This window comes from Acipenser ruthenus, chromosome 20, assembly GCF_902713425.1.
Source record: "Acipenser ruthenus chromosome 20, fAciRut3.2 maternal haplotype, whole genome shotgun sequence".
NCBI lineage: Eukaryota > Metazoa > Chordata > Actinopteri > Acipenseriformes > Acipenseridae > Acipenser > Acipenser ruthenus.
Genome location: NC_081208.1, coordinates 32,150,576 through 32,172,120, shown reverse-complemented (window position 1 = coordinate 32,172,120; position 21,545 = coordinate 32,150,576). Strand labels below are relative to the sequence as shown.

At 44.7% G+C, this 21,545-nt stretch overlaps 1 protein-coding gene across 3 annotated transcripts in view; it reads right to left on the bottom strand.

Moving 5' to 3' along the window:
• The window catches only part of LOC117425917 (zinc finger protein 423-like), a 116,691-nt gene that overhangs the window by 63,230 nt on the left and 31,916 nt on the right, over positions 1-21,545 (bottom strand). For all 3 annotated transcript variants that reach the window (XM_058993972.1, XM_034043231.3, XM_058993973.1), the window contains one exon: positions 16,561-16,743. In XM_058993972.1, the coding sequence (XP_058849955.1) occupies positions 16,561-16,743 (183 nt within the window). The remainder of the gene's footprint in view (positions 1-16,560; positions 16,744-21,545) is intronic.

The following is a 21,545-nucleotide window of genomic DNA, read 5'->3' as shown; positions in this document are numbered from 1 at the left end:
TCAGCTCGTCTCTGAACCCATCTCCCCATGCACAGGACTGCACAAATGAAAAAAGAAAAACAAAACCAAAAGTGTATTTCCAGTGCTTTTGGTGAGGAGAGTTAGCAGGGTGTGTTGCTGTGGCCTGCATTTCCTTCTGCGCGGCTCTATAACAGAAGAGGAACAAATCTTCATCTGTGCTGTGTGGAACTGGGACTTGAAACAGCTGCACCCTAATTACCTGTGAAGTGTACCAAAACAATGCTTTTAATCACAGGCTGGAAACAACTCTTGGCATCTGGCACTCTTATTTCTTCCACGAGACACAAGCTTGTTTCGCCATTTTTTTTGACACCTGTAGTAGTGATTAAAATTCATTATAAATGAAAAGAGCGAAGGCGTGTCCCTTTGTGTGCAGTTCGGAAGTAAAAAGGAGAAACAGCTGTTTACTAATTCCTGCAGGAATGTGTCTGGTTGTACACCATGAATCAGTGTGTTACCTCGAGTGCTGCATTCTGCAGCTGTGAGGAAAGACGCACGCTAACCCTCCATCCACTCCTGTGGGGACACTGACACATCACTACTCAACACTGGTGGCTTCTGATTCCAGGACAAGAGCGGTCAGGTAAACCCAGCGCTGTGCGAAGGGGGGTTTCAGGCAGGTCCAGTGGAGCCTGTCAGGGGCCCATACAGAACACTTTTTTTTTTTTACTTCCCCACTGATTAATGGCATGGCCTCCGAGAAGGCTAGGAAGGACCCTTTTTAAAAGTACTCCATGCGGATTTTTGTTTGCAGGTTGCTGGATCTGGATTGGTGTTCGACCCGGCCTGGAGCAGCCTTGACACAGCACTGGGTAAACCGGTAGACTCTCAGGGGTTTGCTCTGGTTCACATCGGGAGTACAATACCTTGGGTCATGGTGAACGCGGCTCACAAGTACAGAAGTACTGTACACACTCAGATCTTTCAAATAGAACTGTACAGAACATCCTACTCATGGTTCTGCTGTATTGCAGACCCCCGTGTCTGCTTTTATCTGCTTATAATGAAATATGGGGTTTATGAAGATCACAGACTTCAGTTTTTTCACTGCTCTGGAAAGCTCTTTAATTAATAGTCTGCAAGCACTGGGAGGAAAAAAAAAACACACCACCTTCTCTCAAAGTCCAAGAGGCTAGGGGGCTCTAAAGATAGTGGCGAGTGCAGCAGCTATCCACATGCTTTACTGCATGTCCTTCATACTGAATACAGCTAGAGTCTGAATGTGTTCAGTTGTCTGCATCGATTCAGGCATAACAAGCGGTTTGTTCTCTTCATCACACATTAGTTAGTGTGAAGTAACATTCCCTGTGCGCAGGCTGGAATGCATTGATTATAAAAGGAATATTAAGAGATGATCTTCTTTGTGTCAGATCAATTGGATCAGCAGAGAGCACAGGACAGGCATTTCATGAAGTTTGCATTCGTGTGAGTTTATTTCGTTTTTAAATAGGGACCCCAGTCTGATGTCTTAGTTGTCTTTCCTAATGAGGTAGACACTGGCGCTGGGGTGTATCGCACACACTGGGCTGCGTGGTCCTTGAGCTCAGAACACAGTTCGTTTGAATGGATTAAACCCAGCCTGTTTGTCACCGAATCCCGAAGATTGCTGAGTGGGGCTGGGCCCTTATCTTCTTTTGTTCAGCTGAAACACTTCTGCCTTCCCTCCCCCCTCTTCTCCCACCTCCACAGGCTTTTAAATAAGTAATGTCAGCAGCTGTAACACAATCACAGGCTTTAATATAAAACAAAAAGAACCTGGGCCAGAGCTGTTGGGCAGGGCTGGGAGGAGATTCATGACGGGGGAGCTCTCCTCTGCTCTGCTCCGCTCCACACCCCTGGGAGAGAGGCCCCAGCAATCTGGCACGGGTATTTACAGAGCACTCGCTCCACGGGGAGACCCATTTCCCGGGGGTCTATTTGTGGACAGTCGAACACCTGGGCCAGGGCCATTGCAACAAAGAAACCAAAGAAGAATTACGAGCAGAAGAGAGAGTCATTAAAGCGTACATCAGCACTACATGAAAAATAAAACAAACTATCCCGCCTTGCTGTTCTGAATGTATTTGGTCATTATATAATAATCTGTATGCGTCCAAACATTTGCATAATGCCGCACTGCCGACGTCCAAAATCATTCTTCTGGAGCATCTCTTCTGAGCCAAAAAACTGGACTTCCGCATGTACTGTCACATGTACCAACGCATGCCCAGTGAAGCGTTGTGTAAACTATAGTACCTCTGTGTGGAAACACACTAGTCTGTGTGACAAACATGGTCCGTCTAATTTTCCGTAAGGAAGGAACTTGTACTTTTGTTTTGTGTAGTAAACATCTTTCACACTGTACATGTTTCCTTCACGTTGTATTTTGATGTATTATAATGCTGCATTCAATTAAAAACAAAAACATTTTGGACGTTCCCTGTGTACAGTCACACTGTGTTGCTGTGGAAAATTAGAATTGAAACTGTTAATGACACAACTTTGATATTTAAGAACGAAAGCGCACATGACGCATCATTTACTATACGGCGTAAGGTTCCATTATAATAACGTTCGTGTTTCCAGTTCACCCTGTAAATCCCCACAGCTTGTGGCAGTGGAACGGTGTGTTTTACTTTCTGTTTGTAGATTTTTGCTTGTCATTGTAACAGTGTCTGTTTGGTTGCTTTTGTGATTTCTGTATACCCCAAGGTGTCTGATAACAAAAACAACCAAACAGACACAGTTACAATGGCAAGCAAAAATCTACAAACAGAGAGAAAAACATACCGCTCCACTGCCATATCAAAAGTTGTGTCATTAACAGTTTCAATTTGAATTTTCCACAGCAAACACAGTGTGACTGTACACAGGCAACGTCCGAAATAATGCCAGACAATATTTCAACATCAGATTGTTCAGAAACTGATAGGGAGGTGGAATGTGTGGGTGAATTTGACTTTCCCACTCAACGGTGTGTAGATTATTGTGCGTGTGTTGTGTCAGGAAATGCAAATGAAAACCAAATACCAAGGATGAAAAAATGCAATATTTATTTTTTTAGGTTGGATCATCCTCAAAGACCTCATTCCGAAAGGAAATACATGGTTTTCAAATCTCATTTGCTAGTTTATTTGATATGTGTCCATTCTGCAAACACTCCGAATCAGCTGGAGCTGTATCTAAGACTTTGGGGACGTATATTGAAATAACACTCTTTTAAGCTCCCTCACTGCGGGCCGTTTAATGAGAACTTCCGATTTCTAAATCCAGCCTAACATTTAAACTTCTGATTATTTACCAATTCAGCACCAGAGGACAGCTTTCCACACCCCTCTGCAGGACAGTAAACAGATGTCATATCTGTCAGTGGAAGGGAAGCAGTGCTTATTACAGCAGGAGGTTCAAAACAGAGAAAGACGTACGCAGGCACGCACGCACGCACGCACACACTCACCTCCATCCCACTGCTACTGATGGAGAATCGTCAGTTTCATACATTTGTTTGTACATCATAAAAAGTTTATTTGACATGCAAGTTTCATGGAGAGCCTAGCAGCTGTTTAAAAGGTATTCCAATCTCCTGCAAACCATCCACTCAGCCTGTTACAGAGTGCTGCAGACTGAAGCTGGGAAATCTCCCATGTTTGACACAAGCAGGGACGACAGTTGAATAAACACACTCCTAACTATCTGGATGGAAGATTGAAATGGTTTGCAGGACGTGTTGTTTTTTTATGCAAGCAACACATTCGGAATAGAAAAAGACAACACCAATATTTTATAGTGAAAAATAAACCGTGCGAGTGTGCTCCCAGCACAAGAGCAAGATCCTGTTTTAACAGCACAGGTGCTGTGAGAGCTGCTCTGAGAAATGCTTTTCCTTCTAGAACCCTCTAGAATTTCCAGAAGAATGCTTTTCAGAAGAAAACAAAAAATAATCTCAATCAAGTTAGTCGTCCGAGAGAACACAACGGGCGCAAACACCTGGACACCGCGTTACAAAATAATTGCCCCATAATTACACAGTATTAAAATGTCCGTCCCCCTGGGTAATGCTGCTGCACCCAGCTGCTAACCACGGAAGGGGATTGAATACCTCATATCATTATTAATGGAAATATCAGTACTAAGCCAAAACAAAAAATATCCAAAAAGCTTGCTACAAAATTAACCACAGGAATTGCATCCACAGCAAAAGGGACCGTTTCAAATCGAGCAGAAAGAAGTCAGTTCATTTCCTTTTGCTTTGTCATGGAAATAACAACCTCCAGTTCTCCTTTTTCACTGCATTTGTCTGGTGGGACAGTGGGGTAGAGCCACCAACACTCAAGAAATGTTAGGGACACTTTTCTCCTTTGCCAAACAAACCGAGAAGCAGAACACACAACACCTCAAGAACTGCCTTCAACCATTCCTCGTGCTGGGCTGACTGCTTCCTTTACATTCACTGGAACTGTTCTCATTGCTGTAAACCATGTGCTACGTCACGCGAGCAGGACGTCATCACATCTAGAGGACCAGGCTCTCTGCCTCAGGGCACAGCAGGGTTTAGTGCCACAAATGCAATCATACCTAACAAAAAATCAAGACTCATGGAGCAGGGGCGAATATTTCATGAAAATAATGTCGCGGCTGCCCGAAGCCGTGAGAATCAGCAGGCTATGAATTTGTATTCTCGGAGGCGCGTTTTCATTGCACTGCAGTACACTGCATGGGGGTTCCACAGCAGCAGCAGCACAGTGGAGTCACATGCTGCTCGTGAAGCAGGAGTAGACTTCAGGGAGAGTTACACTCTGAGCGTCTGCCTTCTGAATGCGACCCGAATCAGAACGCTAATAGCAATGCTACTCTCAGATCCAATTCAAAGTGAATATAAAACTAGACCAGTAGTGCAGTTAACCCGCTAGCTGCAAGGTGGCGTAGCCCTCGTCTTCCTCAGTGGTGAGGACAAGATCTGATAATCCAGAGGGTTCACAGCAGATCTGTATTGTATCCTCAGGCAAGGATATTGCAAACCTGTCCATTAAAACAAAAAACACAACAACAACAACAACACACAGCTTGTTTGCTTAAAAAGATAACAGAAAAACACACAAAAATCAGTTTAAGAAAAAAAGAGAAAAACACACAGGCACTGACACAAAAGGTAGCACTGAAAAGAGAAAGACAAAAAAAAATAATAATAATAGCTGCCCAACATGAAACAGATCAAAGAAACAGGCGGGAAAGTGAAAGAGCCAGGGGGTCCCTTTAATTAGTCTCGACATCCGCCAGTCATGTGGCTTGAGCGAAACGAAGGGTCTGCAGAAAAAAAAAAAAAAAAAAAGAGTTTGCTTTTGCTCCCCTGCTCCCTGTCTAATGAACAGTGCCAGTTCCCATCAAACCCTCCCTCCCACGTTTCTGCCAATAAGGCTTCCAGGCTTTGCGGGTCATGTTCCCCCCCCCCCCCCCCCCCGCGGCCGAGGGGATTGTTGTCTGCAGCGACTGCCTGGAAAAAGCAAACTTTTGTTGTGAAGTTCTCCTGGCGGCACCCCAGAGATCAGTCTGACCCCCAGGCCGTCTCATTTTCGCAGGCTCTGTTTTTTGTTTTTTTTTTATGCTCAGAGTTCACATAGGGCAGTGCACCGTGGGGGCAGCAGATCAAACTTGGACACTGACTGTTTCAGCTCAGCAGCAGAAAAAAAAGGATTGCTAAGGGACCGGACATAGTAGAAGCACGATTTAACTTCAAATACGAGCCCGCTCCCGCCAACATTACCCGTTCAAACATGAGCCCCCTCCCGCCAACATTACCCAATCAAACATGAGCCCCCTCCCGCTAACATTACCCATTTTTTCTTTTTTCTTTTTTAAATAAAAAAATAGGCAGAATTGATATGAGCTGCTGCTTTGACATGTTATTAAATATCAACATTCCTTCCAATTTTAAAAGAGCGAACAGAACCGCATGGAGCACGGCAACAAGCTGCACTGTTTGTTCAGAGTTTTGTGAAATGCTGCTTTGTTTGTTCACAGAGTTTTGTGAAACACTGCACTGTTTGTTCAGAGTTTTGTGAAACGCTGCACTGTTTGTTCAGAGTTTTGTGAAACGCTGCACTATTTGTTCACAGAGTTTTGTAAAGTAAAACAATTAAACAAATAAAATAAACTAAATTTTACAATACATGTTCAGTTTGCAAAGCAGTGGTACTGGTTCAGACGGGGATTGTTCATGGTGATTCTCTTAAAGTAGATAGTCACATTAACAAGTCCCTGGTGAGGCTTGCTGTATTTTTAATTACCCGTAAAATCCCTCCTTAAAAACAAGATACTGTATGTGCATTAGGAACCGTTTAGTGGGATTTCGAAAGGAACAGTGGATTGGAATATACAAAAATGTAAGAATATCATTACAGGTAGATTGTTAACAATTACAAAAAAAAACCATCCAAACTAAAGTATACCTCATAAAACCAGAACTCTGCATCAAACATTCTGGAAGCATCTCTTACACAACATGCTCAGAATATCAATAAGCATCCCTCCTCCCCCTTCCCCTTCCCCTTCTCTCCACAAACAGGAGCCTAGACTGGAGACTGTGTGGTTAAGCCTGGACTGGGAGCTGTGTGGTTAAGCCTGGACTGGAGACTGTGTGGTTAAGCCTGGACTGGGAGCTGTGCGGTTAAGCCTAGAGTAGGAACACCTTGCAGAGCAATCTAGTTGGTGAATATGGGAGTTTGCTAATCAATCTGAAGCAACCAGGCACTTCATTTACATAATTAAATCAGCAGTAATTACAACATGTGCTAATAAATCTCAAACAAGAACTTGCTCCTTGGATTAGAGATGCAGGAGAGGGAGGGGGTTGCAGTTTCATTAAAAAGGTCCTTGGAGGCCACCGTACATCTTTAAGCCATTTTGAAACCTATCCTCCACGCCCAAATGGAAAAGCATGCACCCCGGCAATAACTCCAACCTTTCTTCTGCCTCACTCAGCTCTCCTCTGTTCCACGCTGACCTCCTGTGGCCTGCTTACATTCATTTCACAGAACAGCAGCAACAAAACAAAGACTGCAATGTGTTAGTAGAATGAGTCGAAGATTTGGAGAAAACAAAGACAAATAATTGTAATAAAATGTTATAAAATGGGAAATCTGCTCTGCGACTTCTGATTCTTGTCTATTAAAATTATCAAGACTAACAGCACTCTCTGCCACTCCCCCAAGCCCCCTCTCGCTTTAACTTTCCTCTGCCAGTTGCCATATCTTGTCAGAGTATTTTCCCCGTGCAAAGCTGCTGGTTCCCGTTCGGAGCTGGGCCCTTATCTGCCTCTCCCAGTCAGCCCCAGGCCCACACAGCTGTCACCAAGTCCCTCAGTCCCTTTATTTTATCAGGCTGCACAGACCTCGGCCTGGCATGAAACCGGGGGCCGAGCGGCTGTTCAGCACTCCCTGGAAACCAGGCATGGAAACAGCCCTGCATTACTCCCCCCAGTCCTGGGGGAGTTCATTACTCAAGCAGGGCGCTCCCACTAGTGAGCCAAAGTGCAGGCCGGCAAATTCTGACTGCGCTTCACTGGAGCTTCTCTCATTAAAAAAAAAAAAAAAAAAAAAAACACAACACTGAAGAGTCAACCGCTGAAACAGCACCGCGAGATGCAGAGAGCTGGGCTTATTCTATTGCTTTTGCTGCACAGAGAGAAAGGAAAAGTTTTGCAAGGGCTCCCAAAAGGCCACCAGAGCCCCTCTCCAGGCCCCAGCTAAGATTATCTCTCTCATGAAACACATTCTCCTTGAACTGGGTCCCTGAAAGAGGCTCCAATATCTCTGTGGCTTGCAGAAATCCAAGAGCAGTCACCTATTGAATTTATTTATTTTTGTTTAAATTTAGGACAACCACAAAACAAATACAATGTAACCTGCTGCCAGGAATTTAAAAGACAGCTACTCAGCTATTTGAGTTACAAGAGAGGAGCGGAAGGAAAAAAGCCCACATCACACAGGCCCCCCTGGGAGCAGGGAGAGACGGCATTGACGTCAGGGGTAATTGGGTGTCTGAGCGAGAATGCCAGCGGCTGAGCAGAGACCCCAGGGACCTCCACCCAATACAAAGAGGAGCTGAAACTCGACTACAGGAAAGCAACTTCCACAAAGGAGAAGGGGAACGGGAGCTTACACACAGTGCCTGCAAATAAATAACAGATACATGCATTTTATAACAAAATGAGAAGAAGAATAATAAGGATCTCTCCTTCCCTCTATTTCTCCCTGTTCCTCCCTCTCTCTTTCCTTCTTCCTTTAAATAAAGAAAATGCACCCCAACAACATGTGTTTTTTATTACAAAGCACAATTCTCCAAGCGTCAATAAATTCTTCAAATTTCCTTATTGGTTTTGTTTAGTTTAAAGCAGCCAAGAGCAAACCGTCCTTTTCGGTTGAGGGCAGCCTCTTCCACAGTCCTGTGTGTCCTCCTCCTCCTCCTCCTCTCATCAGCTCAGAGGGACTTCTCTTCTGCAGAACAAACCTATTGCAGTAGGTCTACTTACTGCAGTTACCCCTATTCTGCACACACCCACATCTTGAAACACTGCGTCGCAGTACTTGAAAGAAAATCGGACTAATCCATTTACATTTGGACCAGAATGTTTTTTGCATCAGTATGTTTCTGCTGTAATTATACAATATTATTAAGAGATCGGGACGGACTGTGCACTGCTGTGGGAGGGTCAGAGCTCCTGTGTTCTGATGTTTACTGTTAGTGATGACGAGATGTGGCTCAAACACGGGATTTGAGGCAGCAGTGTGGAGTAGTGGTTAGGGCTCTGGACTCTTGCCCGGAGGGTTGTGGGTTCAATCCCAGGTGGGGGACACTGCTGCTGTACCCTTGAGCAAGTAAAAACCCAATTGTATAAATGGGTAATTGTATGTAAAAAATAATGTGTAAAATAACGTAATTGTATGTAAAAATAATGTGATATCTTGTAACAATTGTAAGTCGCCCTGGATAAGGGTGTCTGCTAAGAAATAAATAATAATAATAAATAATAATAATAATAATAATAATAATAATAATTTGAACTTTGAATTTGTTTTATTGTGGTCTTGAAAACACCCCTTCAAGTTGGAAACGTTCCATACCCTGGGGTTGAGCTTGTATTTCTGCAGTAACAATCACCACATGTGAATATCTAAACCAACCCACTGCTTTAAAAGAAGGGCCGTCAAAGGGAGAGGGTGAGATATAAATGGAATCGCTGTTGCAGAGCTACCCTGGGCCCTGCAATGTTATACTGACCACCGTGAAGTAATCTGGTACGTGTGCAAAACCCTCTCCAACTCGTTTCAGAGAAGATGCATCCGCTATCATAACCAGCCAGGGGAGAAGTCAAGATAGCACAGCATTGGTACAAACACACTCACTGTATGGAGTGATGGGAGCAGAACTTGAAATGGAAGAATCAGAAATCACCACAGTGTGCTGTAGGCCCGGTTTGTATACAAACCTTTCTATTACTGTTCAGCCCATGTTTCTAAATACTGTAGGCTACTAGTGAGAGGCTTCTAATGCAGACAGAAAACAACTGGCAATAAAAACAGGGACACGGTAATTCATTGTAACATAAAACTATAAACTGTATTACAACAAGTTGATATACCACTGGCACAGTGCTTATTAAACAGCCTCTATAGTGCGATGTTTGAGGTTTGTCCTGGGATTACCCTATATGTGCAGTAACTGTATGTGCATTTTATTCTGTTGTTATTTCTAGAGACGCATGTGCTGTACACACAAATTGCCAGTTTAGAATTGTACACGGTACCTGCCTCAGTTTAATTTGATCAATAATAATATTTATAATAATAATTATTATAAAAGAAACAATTCCTTAACCCACCCCCCTTCAAAAACAAATAATTAAAAAACCTACAATATGTATTTCACAAGGTCACAGGATTAAACAGCCACTATGCTAAAGGATTGCCAGTCAAACACTCAAATATCTGTGGGGTGTTTTTTTTTGTTTTGTTTTTTTTAAATCCAAGTTCAGAACAGCACACAAAAATAAGAGCCAATTCAATTTTTAATTTGCTGATTTAAGAGCCAATTCCATTTTTAATTTGCTGATTTAAGAGCCAATTCCATTTTTAATTTGCTGATTTTTTCTTTTGAGCAGCAGATTAAATAGAAGGCAGCTCAAACACACACACACTCTTTTTTGTCCTTTGGCAAATTCTTCTCTTTCACTCTTGCATGAAGTATATATAAAAAAAGAGAAGAGAAAAATGTCCCCACAGAGCCTTTCTCCTCTTCCTGGTGTGGCTCTCAGCCCCCGCAGTGCCCTGTGTAATTTCCAGTTCCTCAGAATTCAGGTATTAATAAAGACCCCATGGGGACCTCCAACAATATAACCCTACATTTTCAGGCATTATGAAAGGAAACCCCCAGGGGTCTTTGGCTCAAATTTTTTGAAATGCAGGCATTGTAAAAGGCACCCCAGGGGACGCCCGCAATAGAAATCTGCTGAATTCAAAGCATTTTCGGAGTCCTGGTGGGAGCCATTACTCCCACTGGAAGCTTTTTACAAAACATGTGTTGCTGACATGTTGACAGATTGCTCACTGAAGTGTTTAGGTGCATGCACAAGGCGGGCCTTCGGAGACTCACGCTCTGCCAGCTAGTCTCCAAGCGCACAAAAACTGGTGCCATCCATATTCTAGAACAGGGGAGGAGAGAAACTAGGCTGGGAAGAGGGGAGGGTGAGGGGAGCGTTTCGAATAAAAAATGAACCCTGCACCCCTGTGATGAAGAATGACTTCCAGTGTGCTTCTCTCCCTCTCCTCTACCCGAGCAGAGGTTGGGCCCTGCCTCCCTCACTGGAAAAGCAGGGGGTTAGCAGCAGCTGGGACTGCATTGTATCTGTGCCAAGGGCTTACTGAAGGAATCTGGAGGCAACCCTATGGCTTGCAGCAAAAAAAATAAAAATAAAAAAATATATAAGAAATCACTGGCTGAAAAAGAAGAGAGAACACACACACACACGCACACACACGACTCTGATTGCACCAGCCCTGCCTCTTCTCCCCGGCTCGGCTGGCCTCTGACGGGGCTCTGCACAGGAAAGTGATCTGTGGCTTTAATAAGGGCCGAGGGCTCCGAGGAATTAGCTGCCTTGGTGACGACAGGCGGAGGGGGGGGGAGGGGGAGGGAGGTGGATGGAAATGTATTCATGGCGTGGGGAGTCGGGCCAGACAAGGGGAGGAGGAGGGCACCCTAGGGAGCCTGAATCACCCAGAGGCCTCACAAGCACGGCGCTCTCATTTCAAACAGGCTCTGGCAGCTAAATACTTAAAGCTGTGCCTGGCTGCTCAGGAAGCTTCAGAAATAAAATTCATTATTATACACACACATTACACAATGCACCAGGGCTGGGGTCAGCTGGCACAACACAGGTAGGGCAGGGACAGGATTCCAGTGCAAGTGCACACACGCACACACAGACACACGCATACAGTGTCACTCACACACACACAGTGTTACACACGCACACAGTGTCACACACACACACAGTGTCACACACACAAACACACACACGCAGTGTCACACACACACACACAGACACACAGTGTCAAACACACACACACAGACAAACACACACACACAGTGTCACTCTCACACACACAGTGTTACACACACACACACACAAACACACGCACACAGTGTCACACACACACAGACAAACACAAACACACGCACACAGCGTCACTCACACACAGAGACACACAGTCACACACACACGCTCTGAGACGCACACACACCGAGACACACACTAGATCATGTAATTGGAATCCCATTCGACTCCTTTAAATACATGCATGATAAATACAAAAAAATAGATAACAGGACACAAAAAAAAAAATGAATACATGAAATGACTAATGTTTCTACTAGAACATTTTTTTATGTACATTTTTCAATTTGAAGACATTGAAAAAGACATTTCATTTGTATGTTTCTTTTAGTAATTTAGTTATGGATGATATAGTAGATAACAGCCTGGATATTTTATCTTAGACGGTTGGATATTTATGAGAAATTAAAGTAATATGTTGAAGTTTTAAATACATTGTGTTAATAACATACAGAAAGTGTTCAGCTAGTGTATCCTGGACATTTACAAATGCACCTTTTGCGCTCATTACTAAAGATTCAGCCACTCTAATCTGAACTCACAAAGCTGTACGATCACCTATAGCCAGAAGCGGCATATTGTTTTTCACGCTAATGTAACAGCTCATTCTGTCTTCTGCTGGGGGGTTCGTTTCTTTTTGCTGCTATTTGTAACTGGCAAGCTGCAGTGTTTGAGAGTGACAGCACCCCAGCTCAACAGCAATCAGTTCTCCAGCAAACCCTTCCTTTCTTTCTTATTGCAATCCTCTATGCAGAATCACGAGTGTGGCTTTAATGTGCACTGGAAAACAATGCATACTTAAAATTTAAAAAAATAAAAAGGTCTTTTTGTTTGACTGCTAGAAGAGTTGGAGGACTGGGAGAGAAGCCCATCTCTAATTCAGGCTGCGGTCAGTCAGAGATGGTCCCTGTTCATTGTCAGCCAAATAACAAATCCATCTTTTCGGGTCTGAAAGGAGAGTGCTGTAATCCCGCTAAAAATCGGCCATTTTTACAACAAGCGAGTTGAGTCTCCTGAAAACCCTTTTGTGTTCCAGTCGTGACGGGGCAGCAGATTTGAGAAGAGTGTCTGCTGCACTTTATTACACTCAGATATAAATTTACATTCATTTTTGTAATTATGGCTTTTATTTGGCAAGCCATTTATCATTTAAAATCGACTAAATCACCCTGGTGCTCTCTGGGTCAATCACTGACCGCTAGAGCCCAACAGCACAAGTTTTCCGGACAATTATTTCTTCCAACTGTGCTGCAGCTGCTTTTAGCTTTATTCTTGATGTAAGTCATCACAATGGCCAATTACCCGCATGTTAAATATTAATACTTTCTCTGCCTCGTGCAATTCCCTCGCATCCCCCTTTCTAGGCATTCCATACATCACCATGCTCTGGGACTTGTCTGACAGAGTCTGGGGCAGTCGTGGTTGCAAGCTGTGTCTACGCCAATGCCCACTCCTGGGTCAATCAAGCCAATAGCTGGCTTCAAATGGAGGTCATACTGGCAACCAGGGAGAAAGAGAGAGAGAGAGAGAGAGAGAGAGAGAGAGAGAGAGAGAGAGAGAGAGAGAGAGAGAGAGAGAGAGAGAGAGAGAGAGAGAAAGAGAAGAGAAAAGAGAAAAGACACACACACAGAGCTTGCATGCAGCCTTGTCTAAAGTGCACAGCAGTTCATGGAATGTTCTCCATTTGATCTCCAGGTTTTCAAATGCTCCGCTGGGAAATGATATGCTCCAGATTTCCTCCAGTTGAGACGGTCCCAAGGCATTTCCCGTCACCACCCCACACTGCTGCCTCTGCATGCATGATGTGTAATGCGCAGATACTGCGCTCCCCCACCACCTCCCTGCTGCTCTCAGAGTTCTCGAAGCACCAGGGCTGTCGCAAACTTCTACAGACGGTGGCCATCGCAATGGTCTGACAACGAACTGCACCTTGTTATACACGAGTGTTTCAAAGGTTCTGTGTGAATTCAAAATGACAGCCATCAGCGTCATGAATAAAGTATTTCACCATGACCTACATTGAGTGTGTGTAAAAAAGCGGCACGCGTACAGACAGACGTACATTTCAATTGGATAAGTGGTTCTCTAAACAATGTAAACTTGTGTGAAATACATATGCTGCTGTTCCACAGAGGTCACAAGCAATTGTATTTCACAATCGCATTGTACTTCATTGTGCATAAGAAAAGGGTACATTTTGTATTCCCACTCTACCGGACAGAACCAGAGCCAGTTTCGTCACCTCGGATTCCCAGACTTAGCTCTGGTGTTACCTGACTTCATCTCATGTAACATGCACTCAACCCTGTCAAAAGCTTCCCTTGCTAAACAAATCAAATCTGAAATGACATTGTGCTGAATGCTCGATTGAATCGGAGCAGAAACCGATGCCAAAAGTTTCCAGAAACCCTGCTTTTTTATTGCATAAAACACCATGTATCCTAGTTAACACGACCAATGTTACCCGTCTGAAAACACGCCCAAGGTCACCCCTCCGAAAACACGCAATCCAACTGCAATACAGCCCGACCAAGGATGCTACCTTTTCAATCTGCTCAGCAGGCAGCTTTCCATACCCTCAAGAATGTGCATACCAAGTTTCATTAAAACAGGAAGCACAGTTCTCCAGATCCAGCTCCAAGCATGAGATACATTCTGAACATCAACAAGAACAGCAAACTGCTCACACGTACATTCTGCAAATTAGAAATTAGAAACTGCAGCAATTAAACAATTCGTAGTCGAGTGGTGACTTACGGAATTATCTGAGACTCCCTGGTTTTTATTACTTATAATCCATCCATTGCCCTAAGCCTTTAATGTACTATGACAGGGAGGACCCTGTCGCTGGTTCAGCTGAGCTGCTGCTTTGGTAAACAGGAAGGCGTGCCCGGAGCTGAGCTGATCAGGAGGTGAGCTGGCAGGGGGGCGTGCCCGGAGCTGAGCTGATCAGGAGGTGAGCTGGCAGGGGGGCGTGCCCGGAGCTGAGCTGATCAGGAGGTGCGCTGGCAGGGGGGCGTATCCGGAGCTGAGCTGATCAGGAGGTGTGCTGGCAGGGGGGCATGCCCGGAGCTGAGCTGATCAGGAGGTGCGCTGGCAGGGGGGCGTGCCCGGAGCTGAGCTGATCAGGAGGTGCGCTGGCAGGGGGGCGTATCCGGAGCTGAGCTGATCAGGAGGTGTGCTGGCAGGGGGGCGTGCCCGGGGGGCCTACGCCTGTTTAATAACGCAGCAGCGCCAGAGTTTGAGGTGATTGCAATGCCATAGACCCACAGACGTGAGCTGCACTGAGATCTCGTATATTTGCAACGAGGAGAGAAGTACTGCACGAAACCCTCAACTCTCAGACATGCCCGTGAAGACGCTGTCCAGCCGGAAACGTCAACAGGAGCTGGAGTCGCTGGGAGGATGCCAGGACTCCAGGAGCACCAGACGTAGGTCAGTTTAGGGGATGTTTATCCCAAACAAGTTTAGTGATGGTTGTGTAGTGCAGCCGGTTCCTGGAGCGGGACATCCCTTATAGTGGGACAAGAGCTTGCTACCTGTGGGCAAACTTATTAGCTTTGTTTTCTTTTCTTTATTAAATCCAGCGCAAGGGTTACCATTGTTGGTACCCTAGCGTCAAGCCTGTGTTTCAACACCCACTGCTCTGTGTCTGACTCCTCATTACTCAGTGACGACCCACGCAGGTAACCTCCCCCCGTTACATGCACAGTATTGTGATTGGAAAGCAGATTCAATGACGGGGGCGCATATTAGTTCTGGGAACGTCTCGGTCTCCGCTTGGCTAGGGTGCTGTGCGGGTGCGATGTTTTTTTAAGAAAAAACTTGGAAAATACTACCCCCTACAATCCCCAAATGCAATCTTAAGGGAGTTTTTTTATTTTTGGAAAAAGCGATGTGCCAGGACTGCAGACGCCATTCCCTCATTAGGCTGTCAAAGGAGGTGTAACGATGTGCTTTAAAATGTACACCACTGCCGGAGCAGAAACACTGTGCGTCGCGGCGAGGTTCAGAGGGCTGAGTCAGGGTCTGGCACAGACCACTATCCAAACAGCAGTGTGAGAGCTACGGCCAACGGGGCATTACAATCGCAGCTGAACAAACCTGGCTTCTAATTCATTTGTACAAACTAATGGCAACAGAGTTTGGTGGCTCCACACCCACATAACCTCAACTCCTCTGCAAGACTTCTTATTAATAAATGCAACGCTCCAAACAATGACCTCTTTGTCAAAAAGCTTTTCTTTTGAAGTTCAGAACACACGAGTAGTCTTAGCACCTTGCTGCAGTAAACACAGTGAAACCTGTATTGTGGGCACCTGTCTGTAGTTCTCACTTGATAGCCCTCCACCTGCTCATTACTGCAGCACTGCTCCAGAGCAGGGAAAAGATGACATGCTCCACGCTGCCCGGACACAAAGTGCTGGCTTAGTGGGAAAACTGGTTCAGTGGTAAAAAAGGGCTTGTAACCGGGAGGTCCTCAGTTCAAATCCCGGCTCACTCACTATCTCGCTGTGTGACCCTGAGCAAGTCACTTAACCTCCTTGTGCGCCGTCTTTCGGGTGAGACGTTGTTGTAAGTGACTCTGCAGCTGATGCATAGTTCACACATCCTAGTCTCTGGATAAAGGCTAAATAAACAAATAATAAAACAAAGATCTGTCACTGTACACCAAATCTCCGATTTTGCAAGACACCTGTACCGTCGAACACATTCGCACACAACTGTCTAAACTGTTCATCCCACGAGCTGGGTTCCAGAAGCACTTGCAGAGGCACTGTTTAAAGTGATGGTTAAACTAAACAATGAGCGGAGGTGAGAGTGGCAGTGGAAGGGGTGGCAATGTGTTCCAAAGCCCCAGTACAGGTTTCCTAAGCGCAGCGGCTTACCTCCTGGGCACTGGTGGGCGCGGTGCTCGGTCAGGTCCGCAAGCGAGTCGAAGTCCTGCTGGCAGCTGTCGCAGGTATACATGTCCTCCAGGTCCTCCTCTCCCTCCTGTGCCCGGTCCTCGTGGCTCGTCACACTGAGCCCGTCCTTCCCCTCGAACTCCTGCTTGACCACCGAGCCATCATCTGCGGAGAGGGACACACAAGCGTAAGAAACTACAAACAAGCGAGAGGAGGCCGTTCTGCACAACCATGCTCGTCCGCTTCGTAGAAGCTGGTTCATTTCAAAACAGGCAAGAACTGCTGCTACTTTATCAGGAGAGAGAGAGAAACACACGGGTCACACTTCGGTTTGGTTAACTCGCATGCTAAGGGTTTTGGGGTGTTGCACACCCTGGAATGCAATAATAAAAAATAAAAAAATCGATCACATGTAAGTGTATTGTGTGGAACTACTACTGTTTTCAGTGTAGTCTGGAAATGATTAGAGAGGCCATGTGACCTATTCAACAGAGTAAACAGCAAGGGATCTAAAAACATCCCTCATTTGAACCATCAAAAGATCAAGTGCTCTGGGGTCTCTCTTATAAAAGATGACCAGGGCAGATTTGAATGATAATTTAGCAGTTTTCCCCTATGCTTGCCCCATGGTTTTACTATGAATTTGCCATGTTTAAATATGCTTGAACTGACCTCACTGGGCTTTACTGTGCTTGTCTATGCTTTATTACACTTTGCTGTACTTTTACTTTGGGAATCTTTTACAAGAGCTCTTTAGTGTATTAAGCATCTATCTTAAAAGTAAGAGACGTGAGAGTTGCTCACGTTTTTATTATTTACACAGTAGCAGTCTAGATACGCCACCATTCACACAAGCCTTTCACTTTATTGCTACCAGTTTCAAGCTGAAAGAGTAAAAGCTTGATATTGGCTATGCACACAGTTGCAGCTCTGTATTCAATCTTTTAAAAACCAAATATATCGAGGAGGGCAAGAATACTAAGATCACTTGATCAGGAACTCCAGTCATCTGGGTCCTGGAGAATATTAAAGCACAGTGACCTTATTTTTATTCCAGGTGCATTAATATCATTTTTGTTTTTATTTAAAAAAAAGGGGGATTTGTTGATGCGACAGATTGCAACGAAACCATGCACACTGCAGAGCAGCGAGAGCAGAGGTGACTTTGGATTGAAGGCTTTGGGTTTGATCCCTGGCCGGAGTCAAGGCAGCCTAGTAGGGGAGACACTGGGGCCAGAGACGGCCATCTGCCCAGAGGTTAACAAAATCCTTCTGGTTTGGGGAACAAAAATAAAATTAGCCACTTGGTCCCATAGCTTCTGCTGGAGATGAGATACAGTGTAGCTGCCAGCCGTGTATGCCCACAGAAGCTCTGTGCAGTGCTGCGAGGGCCCTATCTCCATTGAGCACCAGGGGAACAAGGCCGAGAGAGACAGGAAGAGGCTAAACAGAGAGAGAAATGGAACAGTCAACTTCCGATTCCGTTGTGTTCTGAGCATTCTGCTGGGAGACCAATAACAAGCTTATCCTGTCACAAGCCGGCGACAGGAAGAGAGTCTCGCTCCCCCCCCCCCAGAAGCACTGTCCCCCTGAAATATTAAAAGGCATTTCAAAAATAAAAATAATGAGGGAATAACATTTCCTTTGCCATTTTCATAGTTATTAAGATTTTTTTGTTTGTCTTATATAAGTGTTTGTGTCACAAATTCAGCACACTAAGTAGAGAAAGCAGAATAAATGTTTTTCTACCAACAACTCCATAGTACTTGAACTCTACATACTACAGAGCAGCTGCCTTGCTCGAGTCAGGAAGTGGTTCTCACAGAAACCCACACACTCCTCCTGGAAAGTGCAACAATTCTGACACCCCACCCCCCACCCCGAAAATAAAACAAATAAATAAACAAAACAACTCAAAATCACGATTTACTACAAGCCTCCCACTAATTCTTAACACATTGGTCAGTCCAGTGCAGGAAAAGCAGTTTCTACACAGGGTCAGTGGAGTTCACTACATTCCAAGCACATATCAATCTACCTCTCTATTAAGCCACCATGTCAACTCAGGCCTATTAGCCTCTGTGTCAGCATAACCTGCAGACAGTCATTGTTAAAAAAAAATGTAACAAAAGACCGTGGATCCTTTTCTCTACCGCGATTACTGAGTTAGAGGAAAGCGTTTTTCCGAGAGTCCTGTACAAGCAAGCACATACATGGACTGTCAGCAACGCACAGCGAGAGCTCATTTAGCTGGGCTCGAGTCCCTTCTCTGGTATCTTTGTACCCCTCTGGTTTTCTGTTCCAGTAAGTGTTTCCAATCTCCAGGGGTAAAATGGGTCTCGCGAGGGGGCCAAAGAGCACTTGATTTAGAAACCCACAGCCTCCCACGCTGACCACAGTTATTAATGCGGACAGTATCATCTGAGTACAGTACAACATTGATACATGCAATCCCTCACTGCTGTATCAAATGCAGCTCCAACAGGGGCCTGGAGAAAAACAAGCCAGACAATTTATTATTAATTTTCTTTTCTGCAAAGTGATTTTTTTTTATTGAAGAAGCCTAAAGGAACCATACTGTATAACAAACAGAATATAAACAATACACCGGCTCCTACAGAATGTGGTTTCAGTGCAAAGCAGATTAGCACAGCAGGAAGCTTTAGAATACTCCTACACATTTATTGGGCATGCGGGATTATTTTTGGATTAGGCAGGGGTCTCTTGTTTATCCGTAGTGTTTTTTCAAGTCTAATATTTACCACACATTGGCGGCAGCAATTCAAGGACAATGTGGAGCAATAAGTGGATTTTCTGTGAGATATGTATCTTTAGAATTCAAGCTCACAATCTATCTGACCAAAAAAAAAAAACACACACGCGCACACACACACACACACACACACACACACACACACACACACACACGCAACATGTTAACATTAAGCCTACAATTCCCTTTCACTCCCTGCATCACGTCTGCTGACAGGACAGCAAAGGGATGAGCATCGCTGCAACCCACCACCCTGCTATTGATTATCCGTCATGGAGCTACATTCATCATAAAAAATTCAAACGCTTACTTTGTAAGGGATAAATAAAAGATAACTGGTCTAATTCCCGGGTCCTCACAATTTAACAAGAGCGATCTCCTATCAGAGCTCTAACGAAGGCTACCCTGGATCTCGTTATCTCCTCGTAACCTCCCAGGGCTCTGACCTTTCACACCTCTCAGAGCTGTGGTTTGTTTCATTCTGACAGCCAGTGATACAAGCTGCACAGCGCTCTGTCCAGGTGAGATCATTCACTGGGCTTTCATTCTAGACATTTTTTAAAAAAAGAGGAAAGAAAATGAAAAAAGCCACACAATAAATCACACTACTAACCAGACTCCAAAAAAAACCAAAAAAACACATTAAAACTTGGAGTTTGCAATCTGGAACAGAACTAGTTTGGGTTGCAAACCCCCTTTTAGAAGACCCCCACCCCCTCACCCCAAAGGGACGCTCTGCTGCATGTTTTAATAAGAGCCTGCAACACTCTTAAAGTGTGAGTCTTGGATAATCAAACTATTTAAGTGGTCCCTTCAGATTCTTAATAAAAATGTTTGACTGTACTTCTCATTATGGAGCATTAAACAGTAATGATTGCCAACAAATCGCCTTAGTCTCCGTAGCCAAGCAAGTTATTACTTCTTTAAAAAAAAATACTAAATGGTTTGTCTTCTGGCAAAGCAACATTTTGGAAAAGGACCCATACCGATGCACAAAGCTATCCTGGACCTTGCAAACAGCAGCATAGTTAAAGCAGGGAATACAAATGGACCCCCTATCCGAGCAGAGACAAGGACGCCCCGTACCAACCCCCTATCCGAGCAGAGACAAGGACGCCCCGTACCAACCCCCTATCCGAGCAGAGACAAGGACGCCCCGTACCAACCCCCTATCCGAGCAGAGACAAGGACGCCCCGTACCAACCCCCTATCCGAGCAGAGACAAGGACGCCCCGTACCAACCCCCTATCCGAGCAGAGACAAGGACGCCCCGTACCAACCCCCTATCCGAGCAGAGACAAGGACGCCCCGTACCAACCCCCTATCCGAGTAGAGACAAGGCAAATTCGAGCAAACATTTCTATTCCAGACATCTCCAAACCTGTTGACTCACTTTACATTTTTGACAGCATACATAACAAATAATATTATTATAATAATTCTAATTAGTATGATTATTACATATATTTTTTGTCTTTTACAGGTCCTTGTAAGAATGAATTGTTTTGAATTGCGTTTCCACACACAGGATGTTTGCTTCAGTTTCACCTCACTATAGTGTTTGTTGTATTTTCTGCAGTGGTATACAGGCTTCTCTGGAAGGGTTTGCTTATTGAAAATGAAATGGAATCTATTCCCACTTCCCGCAGTGTGCCAACTTGAATTGCCCGAGGAGATTGGAGGAACACGCAACCCCAAAGGCTCTCGGTTTGGGATGTGCCAGGTGGTGAACAATAACCTGGTTATCACGTCCACTGCCCTGTGTGAAAGCATGCATCACTTTACAGAGCTTTGCACACATACAGTATACTTCAATTACAGAGGTCTACACAGCGTCCATGTGCATGTGTATCCCAAGAGTGACTTTAACACAATACATTTAATAGAACACCCTTTTATTAGAGAGAGAAAAATCTGTACAATTTCTATTGCTACGTACAGGTACAATACGCAATACATCTTGCACAGACTCACACGCACACACTGTGTAAATACACAGAGAATACATATTGCACAGACGCACGCACGCACACACACACTCCCACACTGCAGAAATACACAGAGAATACATATTGCACAGACTCACACACACACACACACTGTGTAAATACACAGAGAATACATATTGCAGAGACTCACACGCACACACACTGTGTAAATACACAGAGAATACATATTGCACAGACTCACACGC